Raw genomic sequence first — 21,464 nt, forward strand, 5'->3', positions numbered from 1 at the left:
CAGATTTTCGGGGTATTTTAAAAGTGGCTGAGTCCTGGTGGGGATTTGGAGGGGAGTTCATCAATGCCCTTTTGCGAAGGGGTTGCTAAGGGTGTAATCCTTCTTTCCTGAAAGATTTAGCCCAATCTACCGTTTAGTTAAATTTAAAAAAAATTAAAAGTAATTTTTTTAAAGATTTTCGGGGTATTTTAAAAGTGGCTGAGTCCTGGTGGGGATTTGGAGGGGAGTTCATCAATGCCCTTTTGCACAGGAGTTGCTAAGGGTGTAATCCTTCTTTCCTGAAAGATTTAGCCCAATCTACCGTTTAGTTAAATTTAAAAATAATTAAAAGTAATTTTTTTACAGATTTTCGGGGTATTTTAAAAGTGGCTGAGTCCTGGTGGGGATTTGGAGGGGAGTTCATCAATGCCCTTTTGCACAGGGGTTGCTAAGGGTGTAATCCTTCTTTCCTGAAAGATTTAGCCCAATCTACCGTTTAGTTAAATTTAAAAAAAATTAAAAGTAATTTTTTTACAGATTTTCGGGGTATTTTAAAAGTGGCTGAGTCCTGGTGGGGATTTGGAGGGGAGTTCATCAATGCCCTTTTGCACAGGGGTTGCTAAGGGTGTAATCCTTCTTTCCTGAAAGATTTAGCCCAATCTACCGTTTAGTTAAATTTAAAAAAAATTAAAAGTAATTTTTTTAAAGATTTTCGGGGTATTTTAAAAGTGGCTGAGTCCTGGTGGGGATTTGGAGGGGAGTTCATCAATGCCCTTTTGCACAGGGGTTGCTAAGGGTGTAATCCTTCTTTCCTGAAAGATTTAGCCCAATCTACCGTTTAGTTAAATTTAAAACAAATTAAAAGTAATTTTTTTAAAGATTTTCGGGGTATTTTAAAAGTGGTTGTGTCCTGGTGGGGATTTGGAGGGGAGTTCATCAATGCCCTTTTGCACAGGGGTTGCTAAGGGTGTAATCCTTCTTTCCTGAAAGATTTAGCCCAATCTACCGTTTAGTTAAATTTAAAAAAAATTAAAAGTAATTTTTTTATTTTTTCGGTGTGTTTTTAAAGTGGCTGAGTCCTGGTTGGGATTTGGAGGTGAATTCATCAATTTTCCACTTAATTTTTCAATTCATGATCATCTGATCTTCACTTTTTTAAGTATAAAACCATAGTTATATGACAATATTTCGGAATTTTGATTTGGAATTATTGTTTTAAACTGAATATTTCTTTCGTAATTAATCCTGTCCTTTTGAACACACAAAAACACAAACACATTAATTTTATTAAATTTATTGGTTGTCAAAATTTTATTCTGCGTGTGAGAAGTGTCGAGTGCGCGGTGCCGAGAAGAGAGAAAGAAGTGCGTGTGCTTAAGAATTAAAAACCGCAAAGAAACCACTCGGAACGGGAAATAATTTAAATTAGTACTTTTACGGTGAAATTACGTTCCGGGACGCGAGATACTGAGACAAAACCAGTGTAAAATAGTTAGAAAAATACCTGTTGTGATAATAAAATATATTAATTGAGGGGGAAAATTTCCCAAAATAATACATTTTAAAACCATCCCAATCTGTCCGTATCCTTTTGTACAGCACAAAACGATGAGGAATGTTTGGGGTGGTTTTAAAATGTATTAATTTTGGGAAATTTTCGCTCTCAATTTTTTGTCGTAAAACTTTTTCATTTCTCCTAAATGCATTTGTCCGAAAATTTATTTGTCCTAAAACCTGGATGCAAACTGCAACTTTTGGCGCTGCACGTGACTTATTGTCAGTGAACAAGCCCACACACTATTTTCGGTCTTCCTTTTAATATAAGATTGCAATGTAGCCGGATTAAAAAAAAAAAAGCGTTATAAGGAATCACCTTTTAATTTATTTCTCATATTCAGCAAAATTGTTTTGAAGTAGAAAATGAAAATTTTTTAATGTTGAAAAATCTAAAAATGAAAAAAAAATTAAGATCACATTCATTCACAGTTCATTGGTTTAGCCAACAATTGATTATTATTTATTTATTTATTTATTTATTTATTCTCCATTCATAGTACATACAACGCAAAAAAAGTACACTGTACAAAAAAAAGCGGAATCATGCATCGACATAAAAAAGTACAAGCATACAAAAAATGCCGAAAATCAGGAGTCGGAAATTTATGTACAATGCTGGAAATACATTAGAAAGATAAAATAAAAATTATGAATAGAAACAATAATTTTAAATCCCAAGGATTTTAATTTTATTCAAGTTAATTGGTTCTAAATTTTTTTGTTAATTTTATGAATCACATATTTATTGGCATTTTCTCCCTGTTAACAAACTATCCAATTTATCTCTCCTTTGCCTTTCTTTGCAGAGCATAGATTGAATTTTTCCAGCAATAAACCCTTTTAAGATTTTCAAATTTATTATTATTATTTATTCTTCTCGGTCAATACAAAAAAATTTTAAATTGGAAAAAGAGAAGAAAGGGTTTACAACTAGCAGATGTCTGCTAAAACGCCCGACATCAAAAGAGACACGGCCGCCGCGGTAAACCCACAACAAGGACACTTATTTTTAGGACAAATGAAATGAAAAATTTAGGACAATTTATTTTAGGACCTTTGATTTTAGGACATATGACGAATTCAGTTTTAGGACAAATGGTTTTAGGACAAATAACGGCGACTCAATTTTTATTATCACATCCAGAATTTTGTAACTTTTATACACTGGTTTTGTCTCAGTATCTTGCGTCTCGGAACGTAATTCCACGTAAAAGGTGTTTAGTAAAAAGTAATAATTATAAGTGCATTTGCACTCGCCGCCAATTAGTGTTACAGTTATAGGCCTTGAGGCTTGATTCATTGGTCCATTTACAAATGTGTACCCTTTTCAAAACAAGATTTTTTCCTGCTTCATTATATTTGTTTGTTTCGCTCAAGTATTGTACAATCGCGCTCTGCGCTCTTGCATTACATAACTATACGTTGCTTATTATATTATTTCTTATTGCTTTCGTTTTAAATAATAAATAAATTTCAAAATTGCCTATTTCTACCATTAAGACTTTTAAAATTTAAATGCAATAAGATAAATACTAATTCAATTATTATTATTATTATGTTTTATTTATTCTTCTGTAAAAAATTATAAATTAGAAAAAAAAAGAGAATAAAAGGTTCACAACCTGCAGATGTATGCTAAAACGCCCGATTTCGAAAAGGACTCGGCCGCCGCGTTAAACGTTAAACGCGTTAAACCTACACTTTTTTAGAAAATTGAAAAAAATTTATATCTGTATGCACAAGTGGTTAAAATTTATTTCACCCCAAACAATTTGATTTTTTTTATATTTTTTCTTTAAAAAAGGTCCCAATGTAAGCGACGCCATGTATTTGCAAATATTATTATTATTATTTTTTTTTTTTTTTTCATTTTTCACCCTTTAAAACTCTTTACCCTAACATAAATGTGATCAAAATAGCGTTTACAACTAGAGTTTTCAGTTTATAATTTTTTTAAAGTAATGTAAGAATGTCAGTAAATTTAATTAAAAATTTAGATTTCCCATTCAAACGCATGTTAAAAACGATCAAAAGTAGGCAACAACAGCGCACGCGTCCTCTGTCGCTGTGTATATATTTTGCGTACTTTAGATCTCTCCAATGAAATTCAAATGGTATGGAGTTTAAATGGCAAAAATTAAACAAGGAAAATTAGGCAAAAAATTAATGGCCGTTCTGGGGTACCATTGGGTAGTAGAAGTTGTACACCATTAATGGCAACTGGGGAAATTTCATCAAAATTGGGGTGTCTCATCTCAAAACCATTTCTTGTTAATAAAACTCAATAGGCCAATTTTGAAGCAAAAGTGTTTCCGGATTTAATTGTTTTACTTGTCACAATATAAGGTATATTGGGACTTCAATTGGATTATATTTATTTCCAACCCCCAAAAACCCTGCCCTTCCTTTTTATTGTTTTTATTGTGTTCGACAATTCATCATTTTCATTCGATAAGTGTGTTCGCGCTCATTTGATATAAAGTGCGAAGTGTGTGTTTGCCAGCGAGCAGTATATTGTGCGTGCAGGCACTTCTCACTTCTCTCGAAATATTTTACACATCAAATCTAATTCCGTTAAATTCATTTGATTTTTATTTGATCATTTTATTTGAAAAGCACTTAAATGATTTCACTTCAGCTAGACGCAGGATTATTTAATTCAAGTACGGTGGCGAAAGTGGAGATTGAGCCGATGAATAAAATATTAAGATTTCATTTATTTTTCATATTCATTCCACCTGATAATCAAATAGTATACATAAATTTATGTTAGAAATAATGAAATAATAATAATATTGATTATTTTTATTGCAACTCTTTTATTGTTTGTAGCATGATAATACAAAAACCTAAATGAACTCTAAATCTCCATATTACAGGGTGGCCCCAAATTCAACGATAAATTTTAAATTTGCTAACAAATTGAACGCATGTAGATATTTGAGTTTTCTCAGCGGGAGAATAAAGTTCAGCTGTAGAAGTTTTGTTGGTGCTATGGGCATCCTTTGCTGCAACGCATTGTTACTGAAAAATAGCCACAACCACGAACGGAAAATTTCTCTTGCGATTTCAATGTTAATTTAAAAACTTTTAAAGTTTTTGGATTATTAAACGGAACTAAGAGTTTTTTAGCCTAAAATTGGGCGACAACCACAATTCTGTTGTTTAAATTTTATTCCGGTAAGTAAAAAATAGACTTTTTGACACACATTTTATGAAAATAAAAGGTTAGGTCAAATTTGACCTCACCAATAAATTCAGCTTGCCGAGTAAAGTACCAATTTTCGATGCACTACCTATTTCGACCTGTAAAGCATTAATATAAATACTTTGAATTTTTTTTTTTTAAATCAACTAAACGGTCGATTGGGCTAAATCTTTCAGGAAAGAAGGATTACACCCTTAGCAACCCCTGTGCAAAAGGGCATTGATGAACTCCCCTCCAAATCCCCACCAGGACTCAGCCACTTTTTAAATACCCCGAAAATCTTTAAAAAAATTACTTTTAATTTTTTTTAAATTTAACTAAACGGTAGATTGGGCTAAATCTTTCAGGAAAGAAGGATTACACCCTTAGCAACCCCTGTGCAAAAGGGCATTGATGAACTCCCCTCCAAATCCCCACCAGGACTCAGCCACTTTTAAAATACCCCGAAAATCTGTAAAAAAATTACTTTTAATTTTTTTTAAATTTAACTAAACGGTAGATTGGGCTAAATCTTTCAGGAAAGAAGGATTACACCCTTAGCAACCCCTGTGCAAAAGGGCATTGATGAACTCCCCTCCAAATCCCCACCAGGACTCAGCCACTTTTAAAATACCCCGAAAATCTTTAAAAAAATTACTTTTAATTTTTTTTAAATTTAACTAAACGGTAGATTGGGCTAAATCTTTCAGGAAAGAAGGATTACACCCTTAGCAACCCCTGTGCAAAAGGGCATTGATGAACTCCACTCCAAATCCCCACCAGGACTCAGCCACTTTTAAAATACCCCGAAAATCTGTAAAAAAATTACTTTTAATTTTTTTTAAATTTAACTAAACGGTAGATTGGGCTAAATCTTTCAGGAAAGAAGGATTACACCCTTAGCAACCCCTGTGCAAAAGGGCATTGATGAACTCCCCTCCAAATCCCCACCAGGACTCAGCCACTTTTAAAATACCCCGAAAATCTGTAAAAAAATTACTTTTAATTTTTTTTAAATTTAACTAAACGGTAGATTGGGCTAAATCTTTCAGGAAAGAAGGATTACACCCTTAGAAACCCCTGTGCAAAAGGGCATTGATGAACTCCCCTCCAAATCCCCACCAGGACTCAGCCACTTTTAAAATACCCCGAAAATCTTTAAAAAAATTACTTTTAATTTTTTTTAAATTTAACTAAAAGGTAGATTGGGCTAAATCTTTCAGGAAAGAAGGATTACACCCTTAGCAACCCCTGTGCAAAAGGGCATTGATGAACTCCCCTCCAAATCCCCACCAGGACTCAGCCACTTTTAAAATACCCCGAAAATCTGTAAAAAAATTACTTTTAATTTTTTTTAAATTTAACTAAAAGGTTGATTGGGCTAAATCTTTCAGGAAAGAAGGATTACACCCTTAGCAACCCCTGTGCAAAAGGGCATTGATGAACTCCCCTCCAAATCCCCACCAGGACTCAGCCACTTTTAAAATACCCCGAAAATCTTTAAAAAAATTACTTTTAATTTTTTTTAAATTTAACTAAACGGTAGATTGGGCTAAATCTTTCAGGAAAGAAGGATTACACCCTTAGAAACCCCTGTGCAAAAGGGCATTGATGAACTCCCCTCCAAATCCCCACCAGGACTCAGCCACTTTTAAAATACCCCGAAAATCTTTAAAAAAATTACTTTTAATTTTTTTTAAATTTAACTAAACGGTAGATTGGGCTAAATCTTTCAGGAATGAAGGATTACACCTCTAGCAGCCCCTGTACTAAAGGGGCATTGATGAAATCCCCCCTCCCCAAACCTCCACCAGCACTCACCAACTGAAATAAAATACTCGATCGGCGATATTTAACTTAGTTTAAATTTTAGTTTATTTATCTCGCGGCGTTATATGTTGTTTAATTTTTAATAGAAGTAATATCTCTCTTGTAATAAGTTTAGTACCATTTCCATTTAATTGTTAACCCTCCATCTTAAAACCATCCAACGAAATTGCAGCTATTCTTCAAAAAACTCTGATAGGAATGTTTAAAAAATATTTCGTCGCCAGGGTTCAACTTTATTTGCATTTTTAAAAGATATATTAAAAATATATATTTTTTAAAGGAACAAATTGCTATTCAACCTGCTTGTCTTTCCCACAATGGCTTATAACTTGTTTGAATTTATTTCTTCTTGACTTTGTTTACAGAGCTTCAGGTGTATTTGTGTAGTGCAGGTATTCGTGAGACCGCGTCGAGTTAATTGCAATGACTGCCACAAAAATTAATAAAATTTCCATTATGTTGGCAACACTGATCAATATATATCTGCCCAGCACTCCCGAGTGGCCAACTTCTTTTGAGTGGCTAACTCGAGTGGCCAAGTTCTCAGAGCTAAAAAATAGCCGTTCGTTTAACGCAATCATTCCTCTCTCCCCTCCCTAGTTGGTGCTTTTATGGATGATGACGCATGCGCGTCTCAAATTTGATACTGCCCTACCCCTCCCTGTGACACAATCGGAGCCAAAACTCTCGTCTCTCATTGGCTAAAAACGTCACGTGGTTTACTTTGCTACAGGCATTGGTCGTTTTTCAAATTTTCCGTTGGTCTTTGTTGTTATTCCGGTTGATCTTCGACTGCAACTTTATCATCGCACCGGCGAATTTCAGGAAATTATTCATTTTTACTGACATAAGTGAGTGTGATTTGAAGATATACATAATTATATTAACTCATACTTTACGTTTACAGAGACGTTATTTTTTGTAATCTTGGAAATATAGTACATAGTGCGTGTTTGCACAGTTGCACATAATGAAATTATTATAACACATTATATAAAAAAATAGCAGACGCATTGCCTTAAATCAAATACGAATCGTTACGTTTCAGTACAAGGACGCAATGGTGCTCTCCACCGTAGCCCAGTTCGACGAAATGTGTCGACTGGGAGCTTGCCTGTCTGAAGGCGTCGAGGAAGGTTGTACAAAAATTTTAAATTGTTCAAAAATTCTTACCAGGCCAAATATTTTTAGAATTTCTGGCGTTCTGCACAAACCAGGAAGATTGCAGGAAGCAGTGGCTTCAAGCTGTTTTTGAATGTCAACGTTTACAAGCCAAGCTGGCGGACAGCAACCATGCTTTGTCTGAAATGGAGAACAAGCTGGAACATGCAAGGAACCTGCTTGACCAAGAAAAAAGGCAGAGACGCAAAATCGAACATGAAAGAGATGCGCTAGTAAGTTCATCTTGGATTTTCTTATTTATGTAGACGGAAAATTTAAAAAAAATATATATATTATTTCAGGAGAAGCAAATTTCACTGGTGCGTGATATGCTCGAGAACAACAAAGTGAATGATGAGACTAGAGAAAAGTTGGCATTCCTCGGAAACATATCTTCTGGCCATGTCCGACACGAGAGTGAAGTTAGGCATGTGCCCTTGGATGTCATCAATGAGTTCGAAACAACTGGTTTGCATTCATCAAAGTCTCCGTAGAATTGAATGATAAGTTTTTATCTAGGATCAATTTTGTCGGAGCTGGGCTACTCTCAATCAGACGATGAGATGGAAGTTTCCATCCTTAGGAATGGCAAAACCAGGAGACGTTCCTCTCGTCCGTACATACCTGAAGATGCTGCTTTTATGCAATCCAAACGGAGGCGTTCGAGCAAGGGTAGAAAGTCAATTGAGGTGATAATGAAAAATTTATTAAAAATGATCATGGCCTAAATTTTTCTCTGTAGATGGAGGTGTCAGGTGGGCACTTGGTTGCCACAACCACAGTGACTGTAACCCCTCAAATAGGCTCTGTCAAAGCAAGATCGAAGATGGAGTCCGTTGCTGCTCCTTCTGCACCTCCCATGGAAGATTCACCATCAACTGATGACTCGTTCTGGAAGAAAGCAGGCCCGAGCGGTGCATTTGGCCCAGGTGGAGATGCGATGGAACAGCCGGCCATCATTGGCCTGCCATCAACCTTGGGCCGCATAAACTCCCGCAACCACGTTTTTTGTACCAAAAACATTATCAAGCCAGAAACATGTGGACCTTGCAAAAAGAAGATCAAGTTTGCTGCCAAGGTGATGAAGTGTGTAGAGTGCAGGGCTGTGTGCCACCCTGATTGCAAAGATGATGTGCCTCTGCCTTGTGTGCCAATGGGAGTCACTCCGATGAAGAAAATGGTAAAATTTATTTCACACTAATAAAAGTTTTATAAAATATTTTTCCTTCAAAGGGATGCATTGCGGACTTTACAACCATGACTCCACCAATGGTGCCTGCAATAGTGATTCATTGCATCAAGGAAGTCGAAAAACGAGGATCAACAGAAATTGGCATTTACAGAGTGCCTGGATCTGAGAGAGACGTGAAAGCTCTAAAGGTAGTCAAGTTGGATTAACTTTTATTTTTTGTAATTTTCTTTGAGACGGATATTTTCGAGTTCAGAATTTCACAATCACAAGTTTAAACAAAAATATCTAAAATAATAATAATTTTCAGGAGCGATTCTTGAAAGGCAAAGGTGCACCCGACCTCAGCCAAACAGATATCCACACCATTTGTGGGACTCTGAAGGAATTCCTTCGTTCTCTGAAGGAACCTTTGGTCACCCAGTCACAGTGGAAGGACTTCACCAGGGCTTGCGAGCACCGTGATCCTGCTGAAGTGAAAGCGGCGATGTATACGGCCATCGCAGAACTGCCACAGCCCAACAGAGACACCCTGGCCTTCCTCATCATGCACCTGCAAAGGGTTGCAGGGTGGGAGGAATGCAAAATGCCCATCGGGAACCTGGCTAAGGTCTTCGGGCCTACAATAGTTGGTTACTCCACTGACGACATGGACGCCATGAGAATGGTCACTGAAACGAGGATGCAGCAAAATGTAAAGACAAAATTTTAAAACTTTCAAAATCAATTTAATGATCCTATATTATTCAGGTGATGACTGAACTTCTCAACATTCCATCCGACTACTGGGCAAACTTCCTGAACAAAGAGTCAGAACAGTTGACCACACCAAAATCTTTGTTCCAAACCCCATCCTCTGCATCGTTGAGGCGCCAGTCATCGTTGAACAAGCCAGGTTTCTTCACCAACACTCCCAGATCAGCCAGGTAAATCAATAGATAAATTAATTGAAAGCATCTTTTTACTCAAACATTTTAGTTTTTATTGTGTTTTTAATTAAATTCAATTGATTTATTGTTTTCCAGGATGCTGCTTGGCAAACGAGATAAATTCTTCTCCACTCCAGATAAGTACTAGAATATTTGCATATGAATCTGTATTATATTAAATCTGAAAACCTAATTATGTTCTTGTTCTCTTATGAAGTATCTTGTTTTATATACTAAAATAGATTTGTTTTACTAAATAACAAACAAAAATAAATTAATCTTTACAAATATTTGAATAAAAATTATTAAATAAAAAAATGAAAATAAAATCAACAATAACACTATTTTATTATATATTCTGCTGAAATAAGTGCTTGTTTTAATCCTCATTAAATTTTCGTATTATCAAAAATCAGTTTTAGTTAATAGCTGCAGCCATAATCTTATACGAGACACAGCTTAAGATTGATTTTTATTTCACTATGAGTGACTATGAGCATCAAATTTAAGTTCAAGTTCCTATTAATTTAGTTAAGATAACTAAGCTAAACGCAAAACGGCCAGTTGGCCAAAACCTTGCGCCTCAAGACTACATATTAGTTTGTAGTTATATAATACCACGCCAGTACGTCAAAAGATATAACTTTTGAAGTTATGAAAAAAATCGCAGTTTATATATAATAGATTTTAAAAGTTTACTTATAAAAACTGAGGACCACCTTTTAATCTACTGAGCTAGGAAAATAATTGTATATTAACGAATGAATAATTCTGCTTATGCTGCGTTATATTTTAATGGAAAATATTTTTTACTCTCATATGTATTCTTTATAACGTCTACACGCGTGTATAAGAATTCATACAAATGATCATTCATATACGACACGCAACATTAATTTCAAATATAAGGGGGAGGCTTTTCCTCTCTCGGCAAGGGCGGACGAATGTGTATTTCGTTTACTGCGTTCTCTCCTTAGGGTGCAAAAGTTTTTAGAGGGTGGTGGGGTGTATGGTGCATTACGTCACACCTCCCCTGTTTGCCCCCCTCTCTCTTACTTATTAATTCTGACGAACCCTCGGCTGGGTGTCGGTCGCTCGGTCCGATCGAGACTGTCAACTCGCAGTGTCAAAATCGAACTGGTGGACTTTTGAGTGTTCTCGCGCAAACTAGGCGTTCAATTCTGGCGTTTAAGTGCTCGGTGAGTCCCGATCGGAAGATTTAGTGACGACAATTCGGGCATGAGTGCTTCTCTGTGGGTCCGCAGCGCCTCAACGCCTTGATTGATTCTGGCCCTCTTGCATTGTGTGTTCCTCCCTAGTCAGATACTTTGTTGTTGCCTCGGCAATATGCACTGATTCATCGCTCTCGGCCTCAAGAACCGCACCTACATACGATCGTCTTGAGGATTTCTTCGTTGCAGCGCCGCTTTCGGGGGCCCTCGAGCTCTTCGACTATATCCGCACGAAGGTAAACTATTATTTTTCTATGTATTCGCTAGTCATTGTAATTTAAATCAAAAACTGCATGCATATATAAAGGTTAAAAAAATCGTTATTATTATATTGATAGTTCTCGGTCGCAGTGTTTCGCGCGACGGCTCTTTTCTCCCCACGGTCAAGTAATCTTATCCGCCCTATTAAACTGCTCTGAGAATTTCGGCCACCTCTTGTATTAATAAGTCTCATATGGAAATCGCGATTATTTATTTTACATTATTTGCATGGGAAAATTTCATTTCTCTCTCACTTGCTTTAATTAAACATTAATTTGTAAACTGTTGAAATGCAAGAGATGAGCGCGCACAAAATGACTATGTGTGTTTAAACCAAATAGGCAATTTATCGATTTTGCAGAAATGAACCAATGTCAGTTGAAATTTAAAATCAGGAGGATATTACAGCTGCTTATTAAAAAGCAGCATTTTGTAAAATAATAATAATGTAAAGTTACATAAAATATTTTTTTTCCTTTTCGAAATAAAAATCGATGAATGTAAACTAAACCACGCTCGATTGAGATATCCTTGAAAGTTAACACTCGAGTTGGATTTTGTGAAAAAAGTAACAGCCGACCGCAGGTTGACTTTTGGGGTCAGTTGTCCTTTATTTTTTTCAACAAGGTTAATCCCGGTTTTTATGAGATATATCGTTGTCAGAATTATAATGAAAACATGAATATCAGATTGAAACGCCTTTTTCAGGGTTTTACTTTAAAGTAAAAGAAAGTAGTTGAATATTTCGTTTTTTTTCTTTCGTGTTTGCATTAATATCAATCAACACGTGATCGAGACACTCATTTCTTTCTCGTCTACAATTAATTAATTAATGTTATAAAGTCTTTTGAAATTAAATTATTGTATGTGACCCATTCTTACAGTAATAATTGTAAAACCACACAGCGTAGTACTCTCTTAATCTCTTTAACTCTTTCATAAATTAGTTACAATAAGTGCTTTATCATTGCAAAATACTGCAAAAATTCACAATAATCCTTCAATCTTGTTATTAAACTTCTTTACAAAGTAATTATTTGAGCTTTCCGCGCTCTCTGGTCGAATAAACGCCAAGTGAAAAGAAAAACAAAGCCCTTTTTACAATTTTGAACACTGATTTTTTTTTAATTTCTTTGATTTTCAAAAATTTTAGCGTTGTGAATATTATATATATTTTTTTTTTTATGTAACTTCACATCACATTGTTCTTATGGACTTCAATTTTATTTATTTATATTTTTAGCAAAGCATTTGTTTTTTTTTATATGAATATTCAAGTGTGCCATCAAAGAATATATTTACACTTTTGACCGTACAATAAGCGGTTCAAGGTTGGAAATTATAATTTATCCTCTCAGTAGTAAATTGGATCGGAAGAAAATGAGGAAGGTGAAAAAGTTAAAAACTAACAACGGTTAAAAAATATATTGATAACAAAAATATTAGGCATATTTCTCAAGAAAAGTTGTAATATTCTTATTTAAGCTAGAGCGAAAAAATTATTAATTTATTTATTCTCCATTCAATATTGAAATACACACTATCTGTATATTAAAAAAGCAGCGCGCTTCGATTGTATCCGTCATATTTAATTATTAGTTATTCTTTTCCCTTAATTTGTCGAAGTTTGTTAAAAGTTTACACATTGAAAGAAAATTAAAGGTCGGGAGCGAAACCTTCAATTTAAGGTATAGAAAGTGCTACAATGCAAAGATTTTTCCCAAACTTTTGAGATTTAAAAGACTCCATCTGCAGCGGCCATATTTTAAGAAGCAGTTTCAAACTAACAGAATTCAAATATTTGAAATCGTTTTTCTAAAAATAAAAAAATTAAATAAAATCGATATAGATAATATAATATAATTATTCTCTAGACTCTTTTTAATGATTAAACAGACTTATTTCCTTATTTGCAGTGTTGCGTCTCCTGCGAACTTCCTCTATGAGAAAAGATAGGGCAGCCCCTGAAGGTGGGCATACCCGCTGCTGCGTTCAGTAACAGCCCTTTTCTTTGTTACGATGGGTTCAAAGACGGCGATCGACACTAATCGACCTTCTACACCTCCATGGCTCTGATGAGAAGGTTGCTCGAAGACGCACAGGTATATCATAAATAAATTGCTTTGTGCCAAATAAAACAATAGAAAGAAACACTTTTACTTAAAAAAATCCAAAATTTGTTGGATATTGTTTGAATTAATGATATGATACAAATCGTAAATTGCATGCTTTTTCATACAATTAAGTGGAAAAAATTTGCATTTGAAAAATACATTGCTGCTTGCATTGTTCTAGAAAAGCATTGGCTGGTAGATTGACTGTCTATACTATTTATCAGTTTTTTTAAGAGAATTTTTTTTATTCTTCTAAATTCTCAATTGGAAAGAAATTTTCTTTTAAAACTTATTTATGCCTAATTGAGTTTAATGTTGGTTTTTTCTCAATGGTTTTTTCGTTTCTCACTGTCGCCTTTATATTTTGCTAACAAAAGGCATAAATTATGCAATTCTGCGCACTAATTTTTATTTTGAGAAATATTTTCAATAGCAAGCCTGGTTCTATACATAATTTTAATTTGGCGTATTTTTGATGAAACCCAAGTTTTTATTTTATAGACTTGATACTTTAATCCAAGAACACGCGTGTTTTTAAAATTTAAAGCAGGATTGTATTTCTACGAAACAATAAAGAACTCAAAAAGGCCGTCGAGGAAAAGCCGTATTCAAATTCAATTCACCAGAACTGACTGCTGATCACAAAATTATTCTGTTTTGATATGATTAAATTGTGAATTTCGTTTTTAATTCTTTCTTACTAACTCATCATTTCTCATTCTTGCAGATCTCTTTTCTCAGTGCATTATTTTTGGCACTTTTGCTTACGTTCTTTTTGTTTCTGTGTCTTAACACACCAGGGTGGTCAAAAGTGCGTTCTGTAAATGACTGGACGGGAGTGGGACGAGACTAACCAGTTTACTGTTGAACAAATCTCTACAGTGCAAAGACAACACAGGTGACCTATTTGCTTTTGTTATTTTAACATTTTTATCGCCCAATATCCTCTTCCTTCCTTGAATTCTGTGCGTTTATTTCCATAAAAAAACTCTGGTGACTCATTTTATTAAAAATAAAATAACTAAATTGGTTTCATTTATGTTTAATAATTTAGAGGTCAGACAATTGCTATTTATTGACTTAATTGAGCCGTCTCACTACGATGCAATTACTCATTAGCAGCATGATTATTATTTGAAGAGAAAGAGAAACACACATAGAAAGAATACAAGATATCTATACAAATCACACAAACAAACCGCCTCAAACTACATCAAAATTTCTTAATTATAGTTGGACTCTGAACGTATCAACAATGGTTTTAAATAATTTTATAGTACATATGGAGATGAAATATGCGTTAAAGCGTTTCTGTTTAGAATGTGTGAAAATTTTTTTTTATTATTAATTTGATCTGGATTTGAGCATAAAAAAACATGTTTTTTTCGCACTTGTTTGGACAGAATAAACTTCACTCAAATTTTGAAAATATTCAGAATACCTCCTTCCAACTCTCAAAAAATTAATTTAAAAACACTGCAAAATTTTTAAATAAATGATTTCATATACATCGCGATGACAAGTCATTAAAGAGCAATAATTCAATATCTTTTGCTTTTTCTCTATAAATTTTATGGCCCTTCTTTTATATCACGTTAGCTCCTAGCAGAGCGCGAGTGCAAGATTGTAAAAGCTGAGAATAATTGCGGAAGTGCGTGAGCAAAAAATTTGAGCGCGCCCATTTATGAAAATTAGCGTACTCTTGTAATTTAGATGCTCTTATTAGCTCGTTTTATCAATTTACTTGGTCGCTTTCAATTGGTAATTTTTCTGTTTTAAGCATGTGCGACGCACAAGAATTAATTTTTCAGATCAAACAAGCCGAATTGGAGTATAAATTAATATTAAAAAGCACAGAAGGAGAGAATGCACCGGCCGGCGATAAAAATTTTGCTGAATTGCGCTTTTGTGGGCAGCTATATTGTCATCGCCACACCGTTACAAAATTTTGATTTTACTGGTGGGAAATAAGAAATAATAATCATGTCCAACCCTTCAAACACGTATTTCAAATTTTTTGACAGAGCATAATATTAAAATCATATATTGAAATCATCTAATTTTCCACTTGCGTTCACAGGCAAAATTCCGCAGGATGGTGGATGAAAACAAGACACTTGCCTCGCGCATCGATGGCACCCTGCAGGCCACCCAGCAGGACGCAAACGTGGTTCGGGCCGATCTGGCAGATGCAAATCGTCGCCTCGAAGATCTGGCCGTTGCTCCTAGCAGCAGCGAAGACTCCTCCTCACTCGGCTCGGCTGAAAACCAGCAGCCACCGAAAATCCCACCTAGTCCTCCGCCAAGACTGCATGTTCCAGTGGTGACTGCAGCTGCGAACGCCGTTCAGGAGCAGTCGGAACCGGTCGCAGGATGCAGCACGGCTTCCACTGCTGCAATGGGTGAGTTGACGTTTTTTATACAGAGTTTTTGAGTATTTTTTCTCAATTATTGCAGTGAAAAATAAATAAACCAAAATCTGGCCTAAAAGTTTATTAATTATTTTTCTTATTTTAAAGTAGGGGTAAGATGTGATGGATTTTTTTTATGTTTTTTTTCCTATTTTTTTTTTCATTACATTTTATAATTTACAAGTGAAGTTTATTGGATATTTTCAGAGACAGACCCTGGAGAGGGAAGCAGCATTTGTGGCAATGAAAGTGAATTGCAAGCAGAAAATGATCGTCTTAAACGCGAAATCGCTGAGCTGAAATGTTTGCTCGGGCCTGAGGCTCTGGCACTCAGCGCTGAGCTGGAAAGTACAAGGGACGCGCTTGCTGGTTAGTAATAGAGTAAATAACATGAATGCTAATTACACTGGCCCATTTTTCTTTTGCTCCTTGGTAGCTGTGAAAGCCGAAAGGAAGAAACTAAAGTCTGAGAAATTTGACCTGCTGAACCAAATGAAACAACTTTACAGCACTCTCGATGACAAGGAGACGGAGCTGCGCGATTTCATTAGAAATTATGAGCAGGTAAAAATTCAGAAAGACTGCTTTGAAAAAATTTTAAAATGTGAAAATTACTATAAAAATTGAATTAACTTGACTGGTTGGTTCAGATGAGGGACACAGAGGTTTCGACACAGCAGCTGGCTGCCGAGAGAGAGGAGCGAGAACGAGAGCGGTGGACACTTCTTAGGCATGCCAGGGACGAGGCAGAGAGAAGCCTGGCTTTGGCAGCTCAACTGACCGCCAGGGAGACTCAAATTCAACAGCTGCAGGAACATATCCTAGAGGTCAGAGTTAACATTTAATGTAAAAAGTAATTAATTTAATACACTTTTAAATTTGAGTTAATTTTCCCATGTAATTTTATTCTACCGCTAAATATAATAATTATTATTTATTTTCCTAAATTTTTGGCTTACGTAAAACTGGGTCTTAGGGGTTCAGCGCAAACTTTCTCGGCGCCGAAGAAGAAGCTCATTTTTTTAGCCTCCATTTCTCTCAGCGCTGCAAAAACCCCTAATTATAATTTATTTCTCATTTTTTTTTAATTGTTACTTTTAACCGCTTTTAACTTCAATGAAATTTTAAATGCATACTAAATTATGATTTTCCAGATCAAAAAAGCTACTGGCTACATGACTGAACAAGACTGCCTGGTGAATGGTTTGAGGACACCGACCAGCAGCGGCCTTTTGAGCAGTGTTGGCGTCACCAGCTTAGTGGGCACAGGGTTGCCCGGCGATCGGGGCAGCAGTGCCGATTCCGGAGTCCGAGGCAGCTCGGACAGAGAAAGCGGTGCTACGTCGGCAGGAGGTGGAAATCTTTCAGACTCAAATACAGACGGTGAGTACTAAATATTTATTGTGCGTGGTGTGTCATCCTCTTTGTAGTCACCTCATGGTCTCTTGGCCTCACAGGCACTCCGACAATCACTGTGGAGACGGGAGGGGGTGGAAACATCGACATGGACTCAATATCGGTTGTGTCGTCCATCATCGGACAACACACCTACCACTGTAAGTCTTAAGTCTATTCAATTTATCAATATTAATTTTGTTCCGTGCAAAAAATTTATTCGACTAAAAACTGCGATTTCATTTTTCTGTTTTAGCTGCAGCTTCTCCTAAAGAGAGTCCTACTTTATCACCAATGAACGCAAATCCATTTGCGGCATTGATTCAGGACAACTCGATTCTGTCCAGGTAAGTTAAAATGTAACAAAAATGCATTGCAGGGGCTCAGAAAAGTTTGTGTTTTTTGCAATTATTGAAAATTCCAAATTTCTCCATACTTGATTTAATTTGAGTAATTAAGCTGAGCTGGTTCTCTATTCATTAAATTGGTGTTTACTTTTCATTGGCCATTATTCAATGCATGCGTTCAAGGCAACCCTTAATTAAGTGTAATTGACTTATTTATATAATAAAATGCAATCACGTCTATTGATTAGAGTGCTGTCTCGGGGGTCTTGCAGATCTGTTGAGCAGTTGCAGGATTCATCAGAACCACCAATAACAGGCCGAAGAAAAGGCACCGGCAGATTGGGCAGGGGCGGCACGTGGGGAAGCATTTCCAGGGTTTTTGCGCGAAGCAGGCACCGAAAGATGACCAGTCCTAGTCACGATGGCAATGGTAAGGCCAGTTTTAATTTTTAAACCTTTAGGAATTGAATTTTAATTTCATAAAAAAGGCAAAATGCGTTTAATTTAAATGGTTCCACTTTTTTTTATTCACAAAATAAATAATACAAACTCAAAAGAACAAGTAAAAATTTAAATCGGATCAGATTATTTATTAAACCCTTCTTTGTTTCTATTCACAAAGCTGTCGATCCGTCATATCGAAGTTGGTCACCGTTAACTGAGGAAGGCTATGCTGAAAAGCTTCGTCTGTTGCGCGAAGCGTCATCTATCCCAATGGAGCGGTGGAGAGCGCCAACCGTGCTTGCCTGGCTGGAGATTGCCCTGGGGATGCCGCAGTATGGACCCAGGTGCTCTGAGAATGTGAAAAGCGGCAAGGTGAGACTTTATTCTTACTTCAACAGTTATTTAATTAATGTAATTTAAAACATTTTACCTCAAAAACACAAAATATAAATATATAAAAAATATTTATAAAAAGCTGTATTAAAAAATTGAAATTTAATGATTATTTTAAAATTTATATTAATTTTTTAAACTGCACTATTCATCATAGGATAGTCTGACTTGGCGACTTTTATTAATAAAAAATTGTAAATATTTTTTTTTTTTATTCAGGTGCTGCTTGAGCTGAGTGACGTAGAGCTCGAGGTTGGCTTGGGAATCACGCATCACATGCACAGGAAAAAACTTCGACTGGCGATTGAGCAGCATCGCCATCCCTCATTGGTGCGGTATCCTTGCATGGCTCAGTTGGGCCATGCATGGGTGTCCAGTGAGTGGCTTCCTGATTTGGGTCTTTCACAGGTAAAATCAATTTTAATATAATCAGAGTCCATAAAAAATTTACAAATTCATGATATTAATGAAACGTCTTATTTTTAAGTTGCGTTATTAATAATTAATCTAAAAAATGTACCTTTCAATTTTAGTACTCTGAGAATTTTGCTACCAACATGGTTGACGCCAGAATGTTGGATCACCTAAGCAAGAAAGAGTTGGAAAAGTTCCTCGGTGTGACTAGAAAATTCCATCAAGCCTCAATTGTTCATGGAATTCATTTGCTCAGAATGATGAGATATGACAGACAAGTATTATTTGTTCAAAAAACATCAAGCTAGAGTGTACAACTTTCAAATTTTCCTAGGCCCTGGCTGTTCGAAGGCACCAGTGTGAAAATGTTGACGCTGATCCGATTGTGTGGACAAATCAACGCTTCATCCGGTGGGCCAGGAACATTGATCTGAATGAATACGCCGAAAATATCAAGGGTATTATATGATTTATTTATCAATCAGGGATTTAAAAAATATATATATATATTTGGTAGATAAAAAAGCACTGTGGCGATTTAATATTTTTTTTTTAATGAAAATAAGAACGTTTAATATAAATTTTATTCCACAAATTTAGAAACTAAAGGGAATTTTAACATTACAGACAGCGGTGTCCATGGAGCACTAGTGGTGCTGGAGCCCTCATTTAATGGAGAAACAATGGCCTCGGCTTTGGGCATTCCCCAATCAAAGAACATAATTCGGCGGCACTTGACAACTGAATTGGAGGCGCTTGTTCATCCAGCAAGGTACGTTTTCTGACAATTTGACGCTGACCTCATTCGCTTGAAATCTTGCAACTTCAATACCCATCCTGCCTTTTTTGTATAAATGCGTGCGCCTCATGTTTGTTTTTATCTTTTGTTTTTGTTGCCGTCTTCACTTCTTGCTAAAAAAGAGCTGCTGTTGAGCAAAACGTAAAACTAAGCAAGCTCGAGCGGCGCCGTTACGAGAAACTCATGAGCGGCGGCAGTCTAGGAAGAAGTTTCTCACGCTCGTATGCCGGCAGTCTGCAGAATCAACACCACCAGGAAGGAGCCGCAATGGTCGAGACTAGTGGAGGCGAGTCGGCCGCTGAAAAGGACCGCAGCACCAGGAATAGTTTGCGAGTAAGCTTAATTATTTTTTTGGTCACTGTATGAAAGTTATCCTCTCATAATCACTAATTTTAAAAGCAATACATATATTTGAAAAACAGAAAAATTCCAAATTAATTTAAATTAAAATATAAATTTCCTTTTTATTAATTACTTATGATATTGATTTTATTACAAATTAGAACAAAATTAATGGCCCTCTTAGATAAAATTTTTTATTTTTGTTCTCTTCTTGCAGGGATCCCTGAGCAGAGCGCTTGGCTTGCGGGTGAAACAGGAGATGCAGCGGCAGCACCACCAGCTGTACCATCACTACGAAGCCGCCTCACCGGAGAGTTCGTTGGCCTCGCCAACGTCCGAGGCGCCGTCCTTTGTCGGCGAGCAGTTGCATGGCATTCCAGCGTCATCGTCATCAACCTCCTCAGGGTCTGCCCGTCAGCAGCAGCACCGCAGGGTCAGGTCCATTGGCGACATAGAGGCGGTCAGTCCCGTGACACCAGTGTGACCCTCACCTTTGGGCTCTCAAAGTCCGAATGATGATTTTGAGCCTCTACGAGAATCTATTGTTTAATGAAAAGGAAACCGGTCGATGGCTGTGTCACAATAATTCATTGGTGCAAGCAGTGAATTCAGTTCTGCGGTTTGCTGAAGAGCAGATTATTGACTATACAAGGAAAGTTTTTTAGTTTTTTTACGCAGTTTGCATTTTACACATCGAGTCCTTTTACTTTTCCTATCCATTTATTTAGAAAACGTTTTCCTATATATTCATTAATTTAATCCTTAATAATAATTCAAATGGAAATAATATTTATTGAATATTTTTCACATTCTTCAATACATCAAGTTGTTGACAAATATAAAATATATTAACCAAAATATACTCCAATTATGATCTCTCTGACCTGACCAACTAGTTAAACCTGCATCTTGTGGTTATCGCGCAGATGTGTATATTATTCTAGGGATAATTACTGACACAAAGAGCATTGCATTCCTACATTCCACGCGTATACTTACGACTCAAGAAATCGTTAAGTGCATATATTATGCTCAAAATCTAATCATTAGTACACTCTCTCTTGTCATCACAGATCTCGGTAAAGGTGCCATGTTTGAAATTCAATAGAAGGCAGACTATACAATCATGCAAAATTGTTAAATAAAAATAATAAAAAGTAATAATTAATATGCGTCACTTTGATGGTGCATATATTATTAAGTGTGTTTGACGATTTTACGAAATTATAATGCTCTGTATCCTGTAAAAAATCACGAAAAATCCGTACTGTTGGAGTAGTTTCTGTGACGTGTGCTTGAGTGAATCGGAAAAATTAAGTACCGGTGAAAATATCATTGCACATTTTGTAATATAGATTGAACAAATTTTATGCGCTCATGTGCAGTAGAACTGGTCAATAAAACAAGTGTAATTGGATTGTATTATATCGGCAAATAAATAACTATCTCACAACTGTGCAGTAGACAAAACTAAAAAAAG

The 21,464-nt window shown here is 35.9% G+C and overlaps 2 protein-coding genes across 5 annotated transcripts; both read left to right on the plus strand.

The window, feature by feature from the left end:
• Positions 1-7,275: 7,275 nt before the first annotated feature.
• LOC132196777 (rac GTPase-activating protein 1) lies at positions 7,276-10,156 on the plus strand. Its single transcript, XM_059619642.1, has 10 exons — positions 7,276-7,404; positions 7,602-7,689; positions 7,745-7,947; positions 8,017-8,182; positions 8,234-8,403; positions 8,457-8,894; positions 8,948-9,094; positions 9,214-9,597; positions 9,654-9,829; positions 9,929-10,156. The coding sequence occupies exons 2-10, from the start codon at positions 7,614-7,616 to the stop codon at positions 9,978-9,980; spliced, it is 1,812 nt and encodes a 603-aa protein (XP_059475625.1). The 5' UTR covers positions 7,276-7,404; positions 7,602-7,613; the 3' UTR covers positions 9,981-10,156.
• A 622-nt stretch (positions 10,157-10,778) lies between these two features.
• Positions 10,779-21,448, plus strand: LOC132196592 (kazrin). 4 transcript variants are annotated; one of them, XM_059619356.1, is made up of 18 exons: positions 10,785-11,300; positions 13,242-13,427; positions 14,240-14,337; positions 15,520-15,841; positions 16,058-16,219; positions 16,287-16,414; positions 16,501-16,677; positions 17,005-17,233; positions 17,281-17,406; positions 17,502-17,592; positions 17,841-18,022; positions 18,215-18,408; positions 18,649-18,837; positions 18,963-19,121; positions 19,178-19,301; positions 19,471-19,615; positions 19,765-19,975; positions 20,202-21,448. In XM_059619356.1, exons 4-18 carry the CDS (start codon positions 15,535-15,537, stop codon positions 20,466-20,468), a joined length of 2,691 nt encoding a protein of 896 aa, XP_059475339.1. In that variant the 5' UTR covers positions 10,785-11,300; positions 13,242-13,427; positions 14,240-14,337; positions 15,520-15,534; the 3' UTR covers positions 20,469-21,448. The 4 variants fall into 4 exon arrangements, with proteins under 4 accessions (XP_059475338.1, XP_059475336.1, XP_059475339.1 ...); XM_059619355.1 differs by lacking the exon at positions 14,240-14,337 and having other exon boundaries at positions 10,779-11,300; positions 17,308-17,406; XM_059619353.1 differs by lacking the exon at positions 14,240-14,337 and having other exon boundaries at positions 10,782-11,300.
• Positions 21,449-21,464: the final 16 nt, after the last annotated feature.

The sequence above is a fragment of the Neocloeon triangulifer genome, unplaced genomic scaffold (genome assembly GCF_031216515.1).
Source record: "Neocloeon triangulifer isolate White Clay Creek 2 clone unplaced genomic scaffold, ASM3121651v1 ptg000012l, whole genome shotgun sequence".
NCBI lineage: Eukaryota > Metazoa > Arthropoda > Insecta > Ephemeroptera > Baetidae > Neocloeon > Neocloeon triangulifer.